Genomic DNA, 22,820 nt, shown 5'->3' with positions numbered 1-22,820 from the left:
CATGGGGAATACAGTCAATATACTATAATAACGTTGTATGGTGACAGATGGTAACTATCATGGTGAACATATAGCTTAATGTATATAGAACTTTTCGAGTGACCATGTTGTACACCTGAAACCTAACCTAACATTGTTATGTCCAACAAACTTCAAAAACAAATTAAAAAATAACTTTCAAAAAAGACTGAAATTTTATTTTATTTATTTATTTTTAAAGATTATTTATTTATTTGAGAGAGAGAATGAGATAAGAGAGAGAGCACGAGAGGGGAGAGGGTCAGAGGGAGAAGCAGACTCCCCACTGAGCAGGGAGCCTGATGTGGGACTCGATCCTGGGACTCCAGGATCATGACCTGAGCCGAAGGCAGTCGCTTAACCAACTGAGCCACCCAGGCGCCCAAGACTGAAATTTTAAAAAAACATTCAACGTGTAATCGATTTGAATTCCAATTACTGTATTTCCAGTTTGAAAAGAAAAAGAGGGAGGGACTAGATACCCACTATACTAAGGCCCAGCTCAAAATGTATCCCCAAGGATTCCCTGGCAATCCCACATCATCACGACTGTGAGAAAATCAGCCCTTTCATAAGAATATGCCCCATGCCAGCACTATGCTAAATATCCCACTTCGTCCTCGCAAGATGCAACATCCCACCCAAGTCCAACCCACAAGTAGTCATCTTTTTCCTTCCTTTTTACTAGTTATAAATTATATATTCACTGACAAATTTTCAAAAGTAGAAAAAAATAACAAATATCACTTCTGATCCCTCGCGCAGAGAAGTCGTGTTAAGTTTTACATGGATTCTTCACGTTTTTCTCTGTGCAAACGTCCACAACAGGGGATCATAATCTACAAGTGTACCCCACTTCCCCTTCAAGATGGCACTGGAAACCACGTTTTCAATGGTCGCCGAGCGTTTCATCACTGTGCAGTTGTGTCGTGACTCCATCAGACCCCCATTCTGGACATTTGGGCCATTTCTCTCCCTTGTGGTGTCCGTGATGGTCCCTCCCTGGCCGCCCTCCCGTGCCACAGCAGCCTGTGTCTTCCCACACTGCGCAGTGGGTTTGCTTGCTTATTAACTGTCTTCCTCCTTCCATCCTGCAGAATGTGACCTCTGTCAGAGAGAGGGAGTCACTTTTCCCTCCAGGTCTTAGATGTACCCCTGGTACTTGGCACAAGGCAAGCGCTAATGAGTATCTGCTGAATGAGTGAATGAATGTTTGAATGAATGGAGTGTTTTTCGTGATGAACACAGATGTGACCTCAGCCAACACCAGCTGGGGGAATGTTTTCCCTGCCTGTGGCCATCCCTGCCTCGCCCCAGTCTCCTTATCCAGCCCTGCATCCTTCCTCGGTAACCAATGGGGGTGTGGGGACTGCCCCCCGAGTGGGAAACTCTGCTATGACACGGGACACTTCTGTGACTAGAGGCACCATTCTGGGGAAAAGGAAGGTGGTACACGTTCAGAAAAGGCTGAGTCCTTTAATAACCACCCTGCTTGCTGACCAAGAGCTCTGTCTGGGGGTTCCAAAGCAGAAAGAGGATTATCTGAGAGGGACAGCGCTCCGAGAAAGGCCGCGGACAAGTGAATCACAACGCCTACAAAACCCAAACTGGGATGCATGCAGAGGGAGCAGGGCTGCCTGGACAGGCTGCTGAAGATTCCAGGCATGTGGCTCGCCGCCACTGCTCTCTCCTCCCCCAAAGGCACTGACCTTGGCAGAGGTGGCAAACACTGTACACCTGTGCTGGGCTCAGATGTGCCTGGGAGAATGGGTGAGGCCAGGCTGCTGTGCAGCTACACAGGCTGGAGCCCACAGCCAGGACACCTGGGCAGGGACCCTGGCCTGTCACTGCTGCAGGACAGATGGGGGAGAAAATTCAGCCTGTGTTCTTCACACACAGGCTCTGCCGGCATTTTGAGGCTAACCTCAGAGAAGTTTGAAGGTCACATGCACTGTAAAAGTTCAGCCAGTCACCCCTGGTTTCTCCTATTAAGGGAGGAAGGGAGGTCTTCATTTTAACCCTTGGTGTCCTGCACTGAGTTGTTTTCTAATTGCCTTATGGTTTTACTTCTCATTGTTAACCTACTCTTCCTTCAGATCTTAGCTTAAAAGTCACTTCTGAAAAGTGTTCCCTGGTCATGCCTCTATCAGATATTCTCCAAGCATCTAGAACTTTTCTCCATCCATCCATCCATCCGTCCTTCCACCCATTCACTTTTAGTGTCTTTCTTCACTCGACTGTAAACATCATGAGGAAAGGGATGGGTTCATCTTGTTCAGCTCTGTGGCCTCAATTCTTGACACAAAAAAGATACTTAATAATTAACAAAACGTTCAACCTTGGACAAAGGCAAATACTTGAAATGAAAAGGTAAGTAAAAATGATTTGCTCCTGATCTTAGATCGAATGAAACGATCATAATGTGCAACTGAAGACCAGAGAGGTGGTGTAAGATCCTGAGGATGCTGAATTCTAGGAGAAAGAGAAAGCTCTGTCCTGGCCTTGGGGTGGCACGCGCCTCAGTCTACCCAATAGCAGCAGAGGGTGAACACAGAGGAAGCAGGTAGTGTTTTACAGGGGACTGGGAACTTCAAGAATGATAAATTATGCACTCCACACTCAGTCATTTCCAAGGCAATGTTTCCCAATGTGTGTTCCATGACATCCCAGACCCAAGGTTCACTCCCTGAAGAAGAGGGATCTGTGGGCCATACTATATACTGCATTCTACTTTGTTCCTTCCTAAAAGCTCACTGGAAGCCCTGAAACATTTGTTCAGGAAAAAACTTAACATAGTTTTAGGAAACTCTAGGTTCAATCTGTTTATCCACAGATCACCATTACCACCACCCCTTTCGGGGTGGGGGCGGGGGTGGGGGGTGGCGGGCAGAGTAACAACATCCCAGAGAGCTCGTTCTGCGAGATGGTGCTTTAGGGTGCTGGCAGCTGGGCATGGGTGTGCTGGGGAAATTAAACCTCAATGCATCTGCAAGGTGAGACTCCGGGGAAAATCCCTGGCTCAACTCCCAATAAGTTGATGATGCTAAGCGGAGAGATTTACTGAAAAGCTCGCTGAGATCAAAAACCATTGCTTTCACGTGCAGAATTGCCCTGGTAAGAACTTCCCCACAACCACGCCATTAGGAGCCTAGGAGTGGCACAAGAGGCTCCAGATGCCAGCTTACCCAGGCGGCCCTGGGTGCCCTGCCCTGCGGGGTCTAGGGACTCGGCTCCAAATTAAATCCCTGCCCCCAACCCGCCAACAGCCCCACCTCAGATACTATATACACGTATCTTTTCTATATATTCTATAGAAACTCAACTCCCGATCCTCTGCAAACACCTGATTCCTCCTTGGAAACCATATACTGCTATTGGGTAGACTGAGGCACGTGCCACCCCAAGGCAAGGACACAGCTTTCTCTTTCCCCTGGAATTCAGCATCCCCAGGCTTTTACACCTCCTCTCTGGTCTTCACAAGTATCTGGAATCACCCATTGTGATGAACAGTTCTATACAACTTTCCATTTTATATACATGTGTTACATACATAATTTCAAATATATATGTATCTCATTTGCCAGATACTGTGTCCCACGCATTCTGTCTTCTCAGCCTCCAACAAGCCCACAAGGTAGGGATTATCAGCATCCCAGTATTCCAGACGAAGACAGCTCAGAGAGGCTGTGGAACTTGCTTAAGGTCACCTAGCTAATAAGTGATAGATCTGAATCTGGGCTTTCTGACTCCACGCCCATAACACGGTTTTGTGGCTTCCATGGGATAGTTTAGGTTTGTGTTTTCCTTCCAAAGTGATGTTATCTTGAACCGCTTATAAGACATCTTATTACTATAGAAATTTTAGAAAACACATATATGCATACAAAGAAAATTGAATTCACTAGCAATCCCACCACTGAGAGAGAAGTGTGAGCATGTACATAGTCTTGATTCTCTGCACACACATGCCCCCACTTCTGTCTCTCATTGTGCTATCGCCCTATGGACAACTGTAACTCCATCTGGGCTCCGCATCCCAGCACTCACCCTGTTGAGGGGGGCCCGGTCAGTGGTACCACCCCAGGACTGGTCGGTACCCAGAAAACCGAGGCCACATTGCAGGTTAGTGGCAAATCCTGGGCCTGGACATCAGAGGAACTGGCTGGGCCTGGGGTGTGATGCTGCATTGAGTGTGACAACCACTTCATAAATGGCCAAGGTACAGAGCAGGGCCGAGGGGCTCTCCCACACTGGCCACTGACGGAAAACCACACTGGTCTCCTCTGTGCTTCCCGCCATGCTCATCCTCAGTGCTGCCAACCACTGCCTCCCTAGGGAGGTTGGGCCTCCAGGCACTGGGCCAGCTGGTTGGGAAACAGCTTGAGGGATCCTGTCTGCCTGAGAACAAAGGGTAGCAAGACATGAAGAAACACCATGTGTAACCAAGGTGACCAACAGGAAGTGGAGACTTGCAAATTGAAAGGGAAAAAGAAAGGGGAAGGGGGTAGGCTGGTTCTTCAGAGGCCTCAGCAGTACACACCACTGACCTAGGAGGCCCTGCGAGGCCCGAGGATCACCCTCCTTCCCCTCTCTGCCCCAATTGCTTCATAAAGCCCTGGGAGGTATTTTCAGTAAAGAACCAACATCTCTGTGAGAAAACTATTTCAACACTCCGGAGAGAGTGGCTTGCGGCACAGAGAGCCAGTGACATCCCTCTTGTTGACCTCCGGCCTGTAGCTTCCTGCCAGCAGACAGAAAGGTCACGCCAAGCCACCACATCTTTCACTGGCCCTCTGAACTCAGAAAAGGGTCAGCTCTGGACACACCGCCTCGCTCCCAGGAGCCAGAGCCTCTGTCCTCTAGAGCAGACTCTGTGACAGGCCCGGCTACGGCTGCTGGGCACCCAGCTGTGGCCAAAGACACATGTGCCTACCTCTCCGCGGTCCCTCTCCCACCCCAGCCCCCGGGACCTCTCCACGCCCCCAGAGACAACACTCGTGGCCTTTTTATAAAATGTCCCCCAGGTTCTTCATTTTGGCAGCTTCCGGATATGACCACATCCCTCACACCTTCTCAACTGGGGGTGCCCCTCATTCTCCCACACCTTCCATTATCTAAGTGCAGGGGCGGTTCTCTGGAATAGGTCCAACCCTTGGATCTCTCTACCTTCCCTCCTGGGTCACCATTCCTAAGCGGTGGCCTCAACAGCTCTTCATGTGACACTTCCAGGTCCTGTCGCCGATTTCCAGATTCCTTCTGATGGATCCCCCTGGGCACCCTGACCCTACCAGCCTGAAACACGTGAGCAGGGTAAGCACTGCCACTATCCCTGAGTCGCTCCTGCTGGGACACCATTCCCCCGCTGATCTACCGTCCAGGGTTTCTGCCACTGTGGTCAGCTGATGACAGGCACTGGGATCTTCTAAGAATTCACAGAAAAATGGAGGCTTCCCCCTGTACTGAGTTGGATAACGTCTCCCCAAAATCCCTATCTACCCACAACCTCAGAATGTGACCTTTTTTGGGAAATGGGGTCTTTACAGATGTGATCAAGTGACGACCAGGTTGTACTGGATTAGGGTGGGCTCATAAGCAATGACTGGTGTCCCCACGAGGGCAGAAAATAGAGACACACAGAGGAAAGACTAGGCAGAGATGGATACAGGAGGACGGCGGGGTGAATATGGAGACTGAGAAGGGACCAGTGTGGCTACAAGCCAAGGAGCACCAAGGAAGAGGCAAGGAAAGATCCTCCCTGAGAACCTCTGGGAGGAGCGCAGGGCTGCAGACGCCTTGATTCTGAACTTCTAGCCTCCAGAACTGTGAGAGAATAAAATTCTACTGTTTCCAGTCTGAGGCAGCCCTCGTGGTCTACTGCATTCCCCATTTCCAGCTTTACTGTCTCAGACTTCCTGGGGACGCAGCTGGGCGCCCATCCGGGCTTTGTGTGCACTTCGTTTGGGCCTGATGCTTGACCACATGCTCCATGAAGGTAGAGAACTTGGTTGTGTTCAACACTTCTACGCCCAGCAGCTCGTAGTGCTTGGCTTGTGGCGGGCTTTAAAAAATATACGTTGTGGGGCACCTGGGTGGCTCAGATGGTTAAGCGTCTGCCTTCGGCTCAGGTCATGATCCCAGGGTCCTGGGATCGAGCCCCGCATCGGGTTCCTGGCTCAGCAGGGAGCTTGCTTCTCCCTCTGCCTCTCTCCCAGCTCATGCTCTCTCTCTCTCTCTCTGTCTCTCTCTCCATATCTCTGTGTCTCAAATGAATAAAAAAAAATCTTTAAAAAAAATAAAATAAAATAAAAAATATACGTTGAATGCAAGAATGAACGCGCACCGATGTTTAAGAACTGCCAGTGTCTTGGTCAGGACAATTAACTTGTCTTTTTTAAATTTTATTTCTTCATGTGTCAGAGAGAGAGAGAGAGAGCACAAGCAGGGGGAGTAGCAGGCAGAGGGAGAAGCAGGTTCCCTGCTGAGCAGGGAGCCCGATGCGGGGCTCGATCCCAGGACCCTGAGAACATGACCTGAGCTGAAGGCAGACGCTTAACCGACTGAGCCACCCAGGTGCCCCAACTTGTCTTTTTTTAAAGCAACATTAATAGTCAATGAGATGATAATGAGATAATGTGCGCCAAGCATTTAACAGCGTCTGGCCTATCGTAGGCACCCAATACACATTAACTCCCTTAAGTGAACAGAAGTCTTTAAAGAGGAAACAGAAACTAGCACATGCTAGGAGGAGTTTTCTAAGAACCATGTTCACTGTGAAAAAAGCCAATCATGCTCAGCAATGGAAAATTACTTTGTTCCAACCAGTAAGAAACTTGAAACCCTTCTCTCCTTTTGTTAACAGGTCCTTTGACTCTATTTCCTAAAACTCTCAAGTCTCCCCACTTCCTGCCCTAGTTCAGATGCCATTTCTTTGGACCACCACCAACGCTGAAGACACAGGTCTCCAAGGCCAAGGCCATTTCCCAGTGATCCAGCATTCCCTCCTCCTAGTACTCCGCGCGCTCGCAGGACATGCGTACACCTCTGGGAGCCCCGCATCCCCAGAGCCCACGTTCCTGGTCCCTCTCCTCCCCTCCCCTACTCACCAGACCGCCCTTCGCAGGTCCCCGAGTGGCCGTCACACACCGCCCCGGGAGATGAACTTCCTCCACACCTCTCTCTGCCTAGCAAGCTTCTGCTTATCCTTTGAACCCAGCCCAAACCGCACCTCCTCTTTGAAGCTTTTCATGCGTCTCTAGGCAACGAGGTGTGACCATCTGTAGTAGTTAACAATGTGAGCTTTGGAGCCAGGTTGCCTGCCTTCAAATCCTGGCTTTGCTGTCTTCTTCGCTGTATGGTCTTAGGTAAGTCATTTATTTTTTATTATTTTTTTTTAAAGATTTTATTTATTTATTTGACAGAGAGACACAGCGAGAGAGGGAACATAGCAGGGGGAGTGTGAGAGGGAGAAGCAGGCCCCCCACTGAGCAGGGAGCCCGACGTGGGCCTCGATCCCAGGACCCTGGGATCATGACCTGAGCCGAAGGCAGACGCTTAACGACTGAGCCACCCAGGCGCCCTTAGGTAAGTCATTTAACTACCTAAGCTTAAGGATGTCTCACCTGTAAAATGGGGATAATTATAGTACACACCCGAGAGGGCTGCCTGAGGACCTGGATCGTCAAGGAAGGTTTGTCAAGCAAACACCCATTAATGTACAGTAATATGGACTATCGTGGTTGAGGCCACACTCCCCTGGCAGGGCCCCCCACAGGTCTACAGGTTATACTTGGGGCTCAGTACGTGCTGGATAAAGAGGCTGTCTGCCAATGAGGTCATGGAGATGGTCCAAGAAAATAAGCCAGAATTCTGCCCTCCCCAGAATCACGGTGTAGAAAGGTTGCCTGTGGCCCCTAGGCTTCCTCCTTTCTCACCAGAATGCTAAAATCCCTTCCTCCCCAAACAGGCCTCCAGGGAAGTTCCCGACACCTGGGAAGATGTTCCTAGTGGTCTGACAAAAATGCCCCCAAAAACCACTTCATGGCCAATCTCAAAAGTAACCATGCAAAATAAACCCTGAAGTGTTAAGGGATAATGGGGTATGATGCCTGCAACTCGGTCCAGAGAAAAAACAAATAAAGATGGAAGAAGAGAACGATAATGCGAATGTGTTAAAATGTTCCCAATCGCTGTACCGTGCTGGCAACTCTTCTGTAAGTTTGATATTATTTCAAAACAGAAAGTGAGTACAAAAGGACAGACTACCAAGAGATATGAACTCAGAGCCAACAGCTTTATACCACGAGCCCCCGCATTCTCACGTCCCTCGAGGGCAAGTTCGTGTCGCACCATCACTGACTTCAAGGCTGGCTGCAATTCTCCTGCCTGTCCTAAGTCAGACTCTGGACAGCAGATCGCATGGTTTTTAAAGCCCAGCTCTTCCACTTAAGAGGGAAGCCCTGGCTGAGCATTTAAGCTCTCAGAGGCCCTTTCTCTACCAGCAGGATGGATTACTGGGAGCCATGCTTACCTACCCCATAAGCCTGTTTCAACAGCGAAGTCCAGGAAGGCAATGTGTGGGCTGTAGGGCACAGACTCCAGATAAGGTGTCTGCGATGTGCAGTAGTCACTCTGCTCGGAACTGAAGAGACACAGCCCCAGCCTGCCCTCACGGGCCTGCCCTTTATAGGGGTTAAGCCAGTTCTAAATCAAATATTCCCTTTAAGAACTGTATAATTACAAATTGTGCTAAGCGCTGAAGGAATAACATGGGGTGGTCTGAGAATGTAACAAGGGGACCATGCCTGACCTTGTCTGGGAGTCAGGGAAGGCTTCTCTGAGGAAGTGATGTTTGAGCTGACAGCTCAACAGCAAGCAGGTTACAGCATATTAAAATCCCACAAGAGTAGGGAAGTATAGAAAACAAATTGTGAACCATGTACTCAAGTTAAATGATCCCATGAGGAACAGGCCAAATCAAGGGTAGGGGACATTTATCAGAACAAATGATCTGGTTTCTCCAAAAGGCAATGTTACAGGAAAAAAAATGTTTTTAAGGGAATGGGGGCGGGCAGGGAGACCATCATGAATAAAAAACTTAAGAGTAATTTTTTTAAAAAAGATTACTTTTTGGGGGGGAGGGAGAGGGAGAGAGAATCCCAAGCAGACTCACCACTGAGTGCAGAGCGCAATGCGGGGGTTGATCCCACAACCCTGAGATCATGACCTGAGCTGAAATCAAGAGTCAGACGCTCAACCGACTGAGCCACCCAGGCATCCCCAAGAGTAATTTTTTAAGAAATGTAATATGTGGACCTTATCTGGATAATGTTTTGAATAAACCAACTTTAAAGGCATTTTTGAGGCACATGGAGAAACTAAATATGGAGTGGACAACAATAGATATTAATTAATTGTTGTTAATTTTGTTAGGTGTGATAATGGCATAGGTGTTACATTAAAAAACAGTCTGGTAGCAGATATTTATAGGTAAATGATATGCTGTCTGGGGAACAGATGAAATAGGTACTAAGCTCAGTGGAGGGTCCATGGAATTCATTTTACTATTCTCTCTACTTTTGTGTATCTTTAAAAATCTCTATCATAAAAAGTCAAAACAAACTGAGGTACACTCCAGAGTCAGACATGCTCTGAGTTGTCTGGGTTTTTCACAATGATCAGAAAAATCGGCAGTCATTATGTGCCAAGCTGTCTTGGCCCATCACATCTAATGGGTCCCCCACAGCAAAACCAATTCCCTTCTGATGAGCATTTAGGTTCTTTCCAACTTTTCCTTATAGTCATTGAATCTAGTTCCTGGTGCTTCTCTTCTAATGACCCTCCCCTCCCATTCTTGTTCCCCCAGCCCACCCACCCAAGTCACTGGATGGTCATTTCTGGACTGAGTAGCTCGTGGTACCAGTGTGGTTGTCTGTATCCCAAAGAATGCCCAGGTTCTGGCATCGCCTGCTCCTGTGACCTCCAAGGGAGCCAATGCCTCTGGAAAATGCAAATCTGGAAGGATTCAGTTTCCAAGTAAGTGCCACCTGGGGGTTGGGAGCAACACACCGAGGGGGTGCAGATGGGGCTCCCCGGGTCCTGGGAGATTGATTCAGAGTTCCCTTCCCATTGCCCTCCAGCCTCCAGTGCTTTTCCCACCCTGGGTTCCCATTCCTTTCAAACACAGCCAGGAGACACCACTTTGACCTATCCAAAGGGCACTGATTTTTTTTAAAAAAAGCAATACCTTGGTCTTGCAAAGCTGTTGGGAAGCAGGCACTCTCCCACGCCACTGGTGGAAGTGCAAACAGATGCAACCTTTTGGGAATTTATTAACTGGTGACAGGCAAAATTCTCAAAATTTTACCCTATGACCGACAATTTTATTTAAGGAATTTATTCTCATGGCCATATGCACAGACAGACTAGATCACCACCACGGTGCAATTTATAATCAAACAGTCCACTAGAAATGCCTCAAAGGACAAGCGAGAAATGGATGAAAGAGTTGTGTTGCATACATAAACAAATGGAATATTACTCAGCAGGAAAAAAACAAACTCCTCATAGACACAACAACACAGATGAATCTCAGACGCATTATGCTAAATAGAAAAAGGCAGAAAGAAAAGAGTACGTGCGGGTGACTCCATTTATACAAAACTCCAGGAAAGATAAATACAATCTACAAATAGCAGATCACTGCCTGGGGTTGGGAGCAGGGCGGAGTGAGTGACTGAGAGGGGGCACAGGGGAGCTTTCTAGGTTGATGGCAGTGTTCTGTATCTTTTTTAAGATTTTTTTCTCAAGCTTATTTATTTAAACAATCTCTGTACCTAATGTGGGGCTCGAACTCATGACTCGGAGATCAAGAGCCACACCAGCTAGGTGCTCTGGCAATGTTCTGTATCTTGAATATGGTGGTAGTTACATGAGTGCATACATTTATCAAAACTCACTGTGCACTGTAAACTGCACACTTAAGATCTGTACATTGCACTATAGATTACAACTCAATTTTAAACAATGAATAAGCAGCTCCACCTAAATATCCAACAAGGAGATGAGCCAACCAAATCCTGGTGTATCCACACAATAAAACATGATGCATGGCATTGTAGAAGAATAGTTAATGACATAAGTTATTTAGTATATAGGGTTATGAAAGAAAAAAATTAATTTACAGAACTATGGTATACTACAATGGCATTTTATAAGATAAAATATATATTTTTAGATAAAAAATGGCCAAAAAGAAATATCCCATCCATTTATTCAATAAAAGCATCTACTATATTCTTTCATAGTTACAATGAGCAGAAAAGACAAAAAAAACCTAAACCTTTCTGGTCACAGAACCCTTCTGTTCACTGGTTTCATAGAAAATATTTAAATTATTAAAAATACACATTAAAAAAATCAAATGGTACAAGAAAGTGCAAATTTTACTACACTTGTGTTAGAACACACACACATATGTGTGTTTGTTTATGCACAGAATAACTCTGGAAGTATTGACAAGAAGCTGGGATCAACGGTACCTTTTAGAAAGGGTAAATGGAATGGAACTAGGGGAATGAAACAGGGTGGAAGGAGGCCTATTCACTATCTACCACTCCCTTTTTTAAAAGATTTTATTTATTTGAGACAGACAGTGAGAGAGCGAGAGAGAGAATATGAGCAGGGGGATGGGAAGAGGGAGAGAGAAGCAGACTCCCTGCTGAGTAGGGCTTGATCCCAGGACCCGAGGATCATGATCTGAGCTGGGGACAGATGCTTAACCGACTGAGCCACCCAGGCGCCCCACTACCTACCCCTTTATATAGCTTAGTTTTTATTACCATGTTCTCATATTACTTATTCTAAATAAGCACAATTGCTTGTTTCTAATTTTTTTTTGCTAGTGTCCAATAACCAGGAATTGGGTGCAGAAGAATGATACGGAAATGTGTGCATGATAAACTATGAAATGAACAGAGCGTTTTGACTCAAGATATTTTCCATTTTTACTAAAAAAACAAAACACAGAAGACAAAATAAAAATGTATCATGATGACATGCACACAAAGGAAGAGAAGAACCTAACCCAAAATATCATTACTTCCAAGTGCTGGGACTGTAGGAGGAATTTTGCTTTCTTCTGTTTGCTTGTATTTATTTTTGCAGTCTCTTAAATAAACAAACAAGCAAAAAAAAAAAAAAAACCACCAAAAACCCCACCCCACTCTGTGTGTGTGTGTCTACGTTGAATAACTTTAAAAAAACAAAAAGAGAAAACAGCAGACCCAGTGTCACCTCTTTCTGCCAGGTGCTCAGATACACCAGAGAATCGTTGGCTGCACTCCCTTTACCCAAGGGGCTGTGTGGTTTAGGAAGACAAAGAACAAGTCAAGGGTAGAGGCATGGGGCCAGCTCAAAGCCTTAAACATCCTCCCCTCACTTGGCACAGGCTTCCCCAGTCAACCGGGGTACCCGCCAACCCCCTGCCCTCCCCCAAAATCCAGAGGCCCCAAAAGCTGACCGAGTACATCCATACCCATGTATTTTCTCCTGGGACACGTGGGAGGCAGGTGGGGCGGGGATCACACCATCCAAATGTGCAGACGAAAGGAAGGCTCTAAGGCAATTTGCTTCGTCCACAGGTAAGGTGCACTGAGACCAAGTGTCAGGTGAGTGTTGTGGGCACACTGAGACCTTCTGTCATCTAAGACCAGAGGGGCTCATGAGAAAACACCCAATTCTGATTCAGTTTTGTCCCCAGCTCCCTTCAGAATACAGGTGGGGGTCCTGGAGTCAGGGAGTCTCAAAGCTGGACGCCACCATGAATGATGTCTCAACCAGCCCCCCCCACCCCATTTCTCAATCCATCTTCCATCCTCTCTATACAACCCTGGGGGGCAGCCCCATCACCCGTGCCAACAGGACTGCAGGAAACCCTGCTTATACTAAAAGCCTCACCTTCCCCTCCAGGAAGGGCCCTGAGGACCCGCAACTTAGGGTCTCCCTTGAAGACCACAACCATAAGGCAGCCCTGTTGGTGGGTAAGGGTTTGTCAAAACCAGCCATTGGGGTCTGATAGGCTTAAATGACACATTCTGGAACTAAGCTGGGCAGACATGTCCTGTGGCCAGTATCTAAAACATCTTCTTATTGGTAGATCCAGTTTGGTCTCATGGTTTGGGAAGAACTGTCCCCTGGGTGTGCAGAAACCCAAAAGGGGAGGAGAACAGAAAAACCAGTTAGGGCTCAATCCAGGCAAACTGTGGAGCATGGACTTGGATCAACACTTTCTATAAAGAGTCAAATGGTCAGCCTTGCAGTGGGGAAGTTTAAGGAATTTAGGGAGAAGAGTGAGAAGAAAAAACACTGATATTGGAAGAGACAAATAAAAGGACGTGAAAGCTTTGGAAGCCACTAGAAAATGATGTGGCTTTAACCCAGGGGCAGGGGACTGAGCTGGGGTGAGATTCTACCACCTCCAGCTGTCAGAGTTCGGGTAGGAGAAGGCCTAGAAGTGTCCCTCCCCTGCCCTGACAAGTTAGAACACCATCATGTCCATCCCAGGGACACACAACACCGGAGGCCAAATCGCTTCAGGGTGAGAAGCACCACACACAGCTGAGGTACCAGGACCAAATAAAGAAGGCTCTTGCAAAGCCCAGGGCAAGGCCAGAGCCTGGGACCGCTAGCTTCTCGGGGTGGTTTAAAGAAAACCCAAGTTGGAGAGTCATCATAACACAGACTGAAACCCAGAGCCTACAGTGCCATGGATGGTACAGCCTTGATGGTCCCCTGCCACAGATTTCCAATCTTTGTTAAAATGGATGTTTTTGCAAATGAATTTATGTTCAAGCTCTGATACAATGATCTGTTTGCTCTCAACAGAGTTACACCCTCTGAGTCTTGTAGTTTCCCATCTGTAAAACAAGGTCAAAGCCAGCATTAGGGGTCAATGCATGGGGGGTGGGCACGCTCGGCACACCGCCTGAAACAGTAAGTACTCAATCAACAGTAACTGCCAACGTTATCATCACTAAATGTCCTTTTTGTTGATGGTGTGTAGGGAGATCTTTGTATAAATTCAGTCACAAATCAGTAAAAATGTCCTCTATCAGTCTACAGGTTCAAGAAACGTGGTCTCACACAGGTAAAGTTCTCTGAGTGTGCAAAGAAAGCAAGCTTCAGGAAGGAGGCTGATTGCCCTGCAGATCTCGGCAGGCCAAAAAGACCTCCGAGATATCCCATGACCCCGATCCTAGGATGAGGTGAACAGGATGAAGGAGGGAGCCTCTGACACGCAGGCTCCCCAGGGCCCTGGAAGATAAAGCTACCAGATCATGCCAAGTAGGGCTTATCAACATGGCTTTGGGAGGGTGGGGTCTTAAATTTTAAACTTATTTTAAAGCTATTTTTTTCAAAGATTTTATTTATTTATTTGACAGCGAGAGAGGGAACACAAGCAGGGGGAGTGGGAGAGGGAGAAGCAGGCTCCCCGCTGAGCAGGGAGCCCGATGCAGGGCTTGATCCCAGGACCCTGGGATCATGACCTGAGCCGAAGGCAGACGCTTAACGACTGAGCCACCCAGGCGCCCCATTTAAAGCTAATTTTAAACTTAAGGTGGGTTCCTCTTTTGGGGGAAAAAGAAAAGGTGGCTCTCAGTTTGTTTTTTTTAAAGATTTTATTTATTTGAGAGTGAGAGAGAGAGCACAAGCAGGGAGCCCAATGCGGGACTCGATCCCAGGACCTCAAGATCATGACCTGAGCCAAAAGCAGATGCTTAACCAACTGAGCCACCCAGGCGCCCCAGGTTTTAATGGGCTCTCAGCTTTAATCTGGATACTCATGGGGACATACACCTGGTAATGGGGAAATATCACCAACAGCCTCACTGTCACCACTGGCCTGGTGAGGATCTGCTCCCCACCTCATGTTCACTGAAGAAGTTCAAGGGCACAGGTGTTACAAGTAAGAAACCTGACTCCCCTGTACTGGCTGGCAGCCCCACCCCCAGGAGGAAGTAGTTGGGAGAAAGGGATTCTAGGTCAGTTCCAGCAGAAGCAAGGCCAGGAAGGATGATGAAGGCAGCAATTTAAGGCTGAGCATGGGATAAAAGTAGAGCGATGTGGGCGGGAGGAAGGTTCCATTCTCCCCATCACAGGATGCTTTAGGCTAGCTGCTTAGATTTTGCTGACAGTGTCTAGCTGCTGGGTCCCAGGGACGTGACTTTTGGCAAACTGATGCCTTTCTCAGCCTCAACCCCCTACCATCCAATAGCCCAATGGGATAATGATGCCTTTCTTAATAAGGATTACCTGTCAGACTTAATGAAGCCTTCCGAGGGTGATCACAAACCCCAAGCCTTACTCTGACCACACACTACATGAAAGTGACTGTCGGTTTCACATTCGGCCTCATATTTAACAATCATTAAGTGGAAAGGCACAAGGCCTGTCACGTGACATACCTCCCACAGTTCTCAAGTCCTCAAGTCACTCCTAACATTCCTATAAAATACCCGCCTGCCTGGGTTACAGAAGAAGAAACTAAAGGAGATTCATTCTTTTCACAACTCCGCTCAGATCAGAGAGGCTCTATTCTGGACACTGACACCCGGCACTGAACAAGACTGACACTGGCCGATTCTTCGATTCTTGCAGAGCATCCATTCTAGCAGAAGGGAAAAGATCATCAACAGGAAATAAATCCAGATACTGGTAAATATTACAAAGGAAACAAAACAGGATGATTTGATGGAGAGACACAGAGGAATAGTAATAGAGGAATGCAGACTTCAAATAGAGGGAGCAGCCAGTGCAAAGGCCCTGAGACACAAAATAAGCTTGACTCATTCAAGGAAGAGAAAGGAGGTCAGTGTGGGAAGGAGTGGGAGACAAGGTAGGAGAGCAGGCCCGGGCCCAACTGTGTCAGGTACCACGGGCACAGGTAGTTGTGAATGCAATGGGAGGACACTGGAGGTCTTTTAGGCAGGGAACTGACACGATCTAAGTTCTGGTGGTAGTGGAAAGAATGGACAATGGCGGCCAGGTTCAAAGTTTAGAGACTAAACAAGCGGCTCGGAGTTTGACCGCCGTAACTAGTCTGCATCCAACACCACAGTTCACTTCCACAGTGTCACATTTTACACACGAATAGTATAACACTACTCTGGAATCGCACATCTGACAAAGTGGGGCTCCCGTTATCTCTCTGATCCAGCCTTGCTTCCTGCATCAATCCAGGGAGCAGAACCACTCCTGGTTCAATGATTGACAATTCCACAGCACACATGCAAACATGCTCTGTGTTCATCTGGCAACATTTGACAAACAAGGAAGGTCGACTGTGTGCCAGACACTTACGAAGTTGTCCTACAGGGTTAGAAATGTATTACTGGAATAGATGTTTACTAAAAAATTACTCTGGGGAAAATGAAAGGCCAGCCCTCATTCCTTAAGAAAGGTGAGACTGGTCTGGATTCCCCCTAGTCCTCACTTTTCTCTGTAAACTCTCCATAAAGCCAACTTGTCTCGAGGGGCATCTGCTTCTTTGAACAGAAAGAAGAAATAAAGCAGAAAAATAGTTAATATATTGGGAAGGCAGGACACTATAGCCAAAGGAACCTGAGATAAGACCCCGGGCATCAACCCCCGGGGAGAGGTTTCTATTTCTAACCTGTAAAACCCGGGCCAACCTCTCCTCCCCCTGAGGTGGGCAGCCCGTAAGAAACTACCACGGATGGCACTGTGGTGTGGCTGAGGCACAATTAGTGGGGGACTACCTGCCCCTGCTGCCCTGAGTGGCTGGAACGCTTGGATAAAAGATGGGGGATTCTCAGGTACCTGAGCTCGTTCAGTTTATACTGCTCTCAGACAGCCTTCCTGCATGAAAGGGGCAAATGAGGTCACGGTCATTGCTCCTGAGCTCTGAGCAGAACGGACAACACTCAAGCCTATGAGAACCAAGGAAGCCGAGTTGCCATGGCAGTTCTCTCTACTTCATTTAGCCACCACCCAGAAAAGAACCAAGCCTAGACTGCCTGGTTTGCTTTCTAACTGAACACCAAGACCTAGATTCCTTCTCTAGATGACCAAAACGGGCTGCATGTTGGCCATTCTGCTCCCCCGGGAGAGGACCAAAGGAAGCAGAAAAAAGCTATGGCCTGGGAAACCAATGCAAGACAGAGGTAGACTAGTAGGTACAGGAAAATAATAATAGTAATACGGTTGGAAGACAGCTATTCCCTGATGAGGGGAAAAAGCCCCTGAATAGCTGGTGACTTTTTAAGCAGAACTCCATAGACACTAGGTACAAATGCACTGGATGTGGGACCTGTCTGTGTAGGGACCCAAGTACCCCCCTAGGAAGGCCTCTCCCTCCCCACGTTGGGCTGAATAGTATCCACCCATGCCCCTAAATTCATGTCTACCTAGAATCTCTGAAGGTGACCCTCTTTGGAAACGGTCTTTTCAGATGTAATTAGTTAAGATGAGACCATACTGGATTCAAGTAGACCCTATTCCAATGGCTGGTGTTCTTATAAGGAGAGAAAACAAGACAGACACACAGAACGCCCTGTGACAACCAACTCAAGAGTTTGGAATGATGCATCTCCAAGCCAAGGGGTGCCAAGAATTAGCATGGCCCTGCCAACACCTCGATTCTAGACTTCTAGCCTCCAGAATTGTGAGAGAACACATTTCTTGTTGTTTTAAGTCCCCTTGTCACAGCAGCCCTAGAAAACCAAAACACAAGGGGCGCCTGGGTGGCTCAGTCGGTTAAGCATCTGCCTTCTGCTTGGGTCATGATCGTATGGTCCTCGGATCCAGCCCCGAGTCAGGCTCCCTGTTCACAGGGGGAGCCTGCCTCTCCCTCTCCCCCTCCCTCTGCTCTCTCTCTCAAATAAATAAATAAAATCTTAAAAAAAAAAAGGAAGGAAGGAAAACCAATACATTCTATTTCACACCTGTTTCCCAAACCACCCTTCCCAGTCTCAGCCCAGAAGCAGGTGAGACACACAGGCCATGCCACCAACCTTCTTGGAGGTTCTACCTTCTCAGTGCCCACCAGCACTTCTCTCTTTAAGGTGAGCGGAGTGAGTGTAGGGATCACATATCGGCCACCCCCAGAGGCAAACTGGCAGGGGACAGGGGAGTGTTTGTTTTTCCCCACATCCTCCCAGTTTTGTAGCCTCTCACTTAGACTAGTTAAATTTTTTTTTTAAGATTTTATTCATTTTATTTGAGAGAGAGAGAATGAGAGACAGAGAGCATGAGAGGGGGGAGGGTCAGAGGGAGAAGAAGACTCCCCGCTGAGCGGGGAGCCCGATGCGGGACTCGATCCCGGGACTCCAGGATCATGACCTGAGCCGAAGGCAGTCGCTTAACCAACTGAGCCACCCAGGCACCCCTATAGACTAGTTAAATTTTATTCAGTCCCATCCCAGCGATTTTTTTTTGAGGGGGGCATAACTATATATTCCATGTACTTTCATTTACCTAACTTTTCCTTATATCGAGTCACAACTTTTTCTATCTTAAACTGCTACATCATTACAGTCAATGAGAATCAGCATCATTTATCCTATGCAGAGCTTGCTAGATATGCATTTTTAAATTTCACATTAAAATAAATGCACAATCTTTTTTAAAATGTACTATTTAAATTCATCTCAGGTGTCAACACTATGGGAAATACAGCTTTAAGTAGTGCAGTGACTATCTCCGTTTAGCTGTCTGGGTTCCTAATAAGTAAAACCAGTTAAAGCTCCCAACCTCCAGTGTCTCCCCCACGACACTCCGGGAGAAGGGTAAGGGCAGGAAGAAGGCAAGTCGCCGGTAGTTTCGAGTACCTACGCGGGACGACCAGAGGATATCGAATCGAGACCCAATCAAATGCCCAGCCCCACGACCGCGGCCGGGGAGGAACTGACCTTCTCGCGAAGGGTGCAGTGGACGTCCGAGGCGACGCGCCCTTCCCACCACGGTTCATCCATCATCGGGTATGCAGCGCAGCGATTCGACGCTACCGGGCTCTCAGGGCGCACCCTGCGTAGACACGGCAACTTGAGCAGCCGCAGCACGCCCCCGGGCTCCGACCCCCGGCACCCTTACCCTCGCTCGTCCCCGGCTGGGGCCCGAACGGGCGCCCCTTCCTGCCCTGCTTGGCGGAGCCGGTGGTCGTCTCCGGTCCCGGCGAGGGTGCGGTGTCCCTCTGCCCTCTGCTCGCGGGAGCCGGGGCGACCTGGAGCTGTGCAACAACTGGCCGAATTTTTATCTTCCTTTTTGCAAAAGTTGCAGGGAAAGTTGTCGACTCCGCTAGGTCGCCCGAGGCTGGGGCTCCGGCAGCGGCCACCGGCTCGCCGTCCCCAACTCCTCCCCCGCCGCCCAGCCTTTGTCCTGCTCCCACATCCTGCCCTAGAGCCGGGGCCAAACTCACGCATCCCTCTTCGGGCGTGGGGGGCTGCGGGCGCCAGGCCCCTATCAGGGCCGAGCCGGCGGTGCCCTCGGGTGCCTGCACGCGTCTGGGCGAACGAGCGGGGCGCTCCACGCTCTCGACGGCCGCTTCCGCAGCCCCGCTCGCCCCCGCCGCCGCCGCCGCCGCCGCCGCCGCCGCCGCCGCGCCCCTGTGTGCGCTCGGGTCCCGCCGCGGCTCGCAGCCTCCCGGCCGCCGGGGGCCTCCCTCCCTCACTAGGGGAATTGGGGGCCGGGCGTCGCGCATGCGCCGCCGGCCCGCACCCCGCAGGGCGGGGGGCTGGGAATTGGAGTCTTTTCTTTCACCAGTCTTGGCTCCGCTTCCTGCCCGCTCTCCTCCCCCGCCTGGGTGGAAAAGCTTCCTCTCACCTTCGCGGAGACTCTGGGTGGCCTCCTGGGCGCCTCGCGGGCTTGCGCGGGGAGCGCAGGGACCGCAGCGCCACCTGCGCGCAACCACGCGTGAAACGCGCGGGCAGGATGCCCCCAGAAAGTTCTGTCTCCTGCCTGCGCTGCTGTAGCCAATCTTACGTAGGTTTCACCTGTTTTTCCTTTCTTTCCTTTTAAACTTGTCCTAGTATGGGGAGGTAGATTTCCAAACGGACAGTTCCCACGAAAGCTCGAGAAAAGCCACTCTTGGTTACCCACGAGTCCTTCATTCTAAAGGAGGATCAGTAAATGAACTGGTATTTATTGTGTTCCCGCAGAGTGTAGATCTCGTCTTAGGTTGGAGGAAAACCGGTCTTTTGGAAGGGTCCGGTGGCTGGAAAGCATTGTCATTTTAATTCAGCTGATTGTTTTCGGAAAGGCACTCCCTTGAATCAGCTGGTCTATTGGCACATCAGTGGGCTGTCCTCTTGGCTGATTGGGTTTTTGTGATACTTTCGGAGAGTCACAGATCTGTTTCCAATCCACCTACAAACTGGATGATTTTTGCCAAGTTCCTCACTCGCTCTAAGCCTGGGAACCTTCTTGTATAAAATGGGAACAAAAATTGCAGCAGCCTGCTGGAGATATTGTATTATTAAATAAGATAATTCGTGTAAAAGAATAATCGCCATGTCAGGTATACAAAGAACACTCAATAAATAGCCACGACTAAAGAGCCTTTAGTTTCTGACTGATTTCCTGCAAGCACATACCCACCTGGAAAAAAAATTTTTAAGTCAGCTTTGATAAGCTTCAATTGGAGCATAAAGACCAGTTTTAATAGAATATATATATATACATACATATATATATTCTTGTAAAAGTGTAAAATACCTAGGAATAAATTTACTGTTAAGTGCAGGCTCTTAATGAAGAAATTACAAAAGTTGAAACAATAAGAAAGGCTTGAAGAAATAGAAGGAGGTGAAAATACCAACTTTACTCAAAAAAATTTTTTTTAAATGGGCTCCCTGCCCAGCGTGGAGCCAACTGTGGGGCTTGAGCTCAGAACCCTGAAATGAAGGCCTGAGCTGAGATCATGAGTCTGATGCTCAAGCAACTGAGCCACCCAGGCGCCCATCAATTAGCTCTTTTAATAAAATTCTAATGATTGCGGGGCGCCTGGGTGGCTCAGTCATTAAGCGTCTGCCTTCGGCTCAGGTCATGATCCCAGGGTCCTGGGATCAAGCCCTGCATCGGGCTCCCTGCTCCAAGGGAAGCCTGCTTCTCCCTCTCCCACTCCCCCTGCTTGTGTTCCCTCTCTCGCTGTGTCTCCCTCTGTCAAATAAATAAATAAAATCTTTAAAAAAAAAATTCTAATGATTGCAGATAGATAGGGGTGGGTGAGGGATGACACATAACACTTTTTCTAACACTCAAATGGAAGAATATCTGTGAGAAAACCTAAGCTTTTTATATTTTAAAAATGGAGGATAGACCTGCATTACCAAATCTTAGAACATATTGCCAAGCTGAAATTGTAATAGTGTGGTGTTGATACAACAATGGCTGGATAAGCATCAGTGGAATCATTGAAGCCTAGAGACGTATACAAGATACTTAAATAGTAACCTTAGGATCAATGTGGCATTTCACTTTTGTGGGAAAAAGGATAATTTCTTCAATAATTTAGGCTGGGGAAATTAGTTAATTGAAGGAAAAAAACCTAGAGATTTATTTATTTAAAGATTTTATATATTTATTTGACAGAGAGAGACACAGCGAGAGACGGAACACAAGCAGGGGTAGTGGGAGAGGGAGAAGCAGGCTTCCCGCCGAGCAGGGAGCCCGACGTGGGGCTCGATCCCAGGACCCCGGGATCATGACCTGAGCTGAAAGCAGACGCTTAACGACTGAGCCACTCAGGTGCCCCTAGAGATTTATTTAAACCATCACCAAAATAAACATAACAACCTGTGAAATGACAAAACTAAAACAATATAGTAACAAATTTGACGTCCTTTTTATTCAAGGGAAGACAGTCCGTGGATTGGGGGAATACAGCCTCACCAGCAGTGGAGTGGTCTTCTAGAGGGATTTTGGGCAAGAGCAAGTTTTACAGAATGTTAGAAAAGGCGATACAGAAGCAGGGCATGATTGGCTAGGTAGGAGGTTGGGGATTTCCTTATAAGGCTAGCAGGTCCTGTTTTCTAAGGTAAGGTAAACTAGCTAAAGCTAATTTGGAGATTCGTGATTGGTGTACTTTAGGTTTCTTTGCCAGGTGTTTCCAGAAAAGCGCAGTCTGTCTTAGGTTTAGATTTGTGATGTGGGACAGGTCATTAGGGTGGCTTCCATTTTATGGGTCCCTATCTATAAATTAGCTTTATCAAGCCCAAAGAACTACAAACAACAACAACAAAATTACAAGTCAATTAAGAGAAAACATAGGTGAATTATTTCAGAGGAGAAAGCCCAGATACAAACCGCAGGAAAAACCAAAGAATGAGTATATATATTTGAATGAATGTGCAAGACTTGGACATACCGAGTATCATTGAAAAGGCAAATGACCAATTGGAGAAAATGTTTTTAACAAATGTGACATAAGTTTGTCTTACTATCTGGACCTCATGTAAATCAATACTACATAAAACACTAACACCAAAATTCAGAAATGGATGAACAGGCACGCCATGAAAAAAGAAATTCAAATGGATTAGTATCATTTTGAAAATGTTCATACTCACTAGCAAAGACATACCAAAAACTTTTTTAGGGGTTCCTGGGTGGCTCAGTCGGTTAAGCATCTGCCTTTGGCTCAGGTCATGATCCCAGGGTCCTGGGATCAAGCCCTACATTGGGCTCCCTGCTCAGTGGGTAGTCTGCTTCTCCCTTCCTCTGCCTCTTCCCCAGCTTGTGCGTGCTCACTGTCTCTCTCACTGTCTCTCCCTTACTCTGTCTCTCAAGTA

General features: G+C 47.8%; 1 protein-coding gene and 1 long non-coding RNA gene across 4 annotated transcripts in view; one reads left to right on the top strand and one right to left on the bottom strand.

Annotated features, from left to right (window-relative positions):
- The window catches only part of CCNJL (cyclin J like), a 53,462-nt gene extending 33,922 nt beyond the window's left edge, over positions 1-19,540 (bottom strand). For both annotated transcript variants that reach the window (XR_003609842.2, XM_028106477.2), the window contains exons 1-2: positions 19,451-19,540; positions 18,945-19,059 (exon numbers count right to left, since the gene is read on the bottom strand). Coding sequence is in view for 1 of the 2 variants with exons in the window: in XM_028106477.2 (XP_027962278.1) it covers positions 18,945-19,010 (66 nt within the window). In the remaining variant the exon portion in view is untranslated. The remainder of the gene's footprint in view (positions 1-18,944; positions 19,060-19,450) is intronic.
- LOC114211830 (uncharacterized) lies at positions 4,788-12,172 on the top strand. Of its 2 annotated transcripts, XR_003609843.2 has the most exons (5): positions 4,788-5,328; positions 7,437-7,599; positions 7,982-8,228; positions 9,881-10,050; positions 11,919-12,172. It is a non-coding gene; the product is annotated as an uncharacterized LOC114211830 (long non-coding RNA). The 2 variants fall into 2 exon arrangements; XR_015768206.1 differs by lacking the exon at positions 7,982-8,228.
- Positions 19,541-22,820: the final 3,280 nt, after the last annotated feature.

This window comes from Eumetopias jubatus, unplaced genomic scaffold (genome assembly GCF_037043125.1).
Source record: "Eumetopias jubatus isolate StellerSeaLion01/CBP00866 unplaced genomic scaffold, mEumJub1_p1.0 scaffold_5, whole genome shotgun sequence".
Classification (NCBI taxonomy): Eukaryota; Metazoa; Chordata; class Mammalia; order Carnivora; family Otariidae; genus Eumetopias; species Eumetopias jubatus.
The sequence above is the reverse complement of the archived record's forward strand: the minus strand, read 5'-3'. Positions and strand labels throughout refer to the sequence as shown.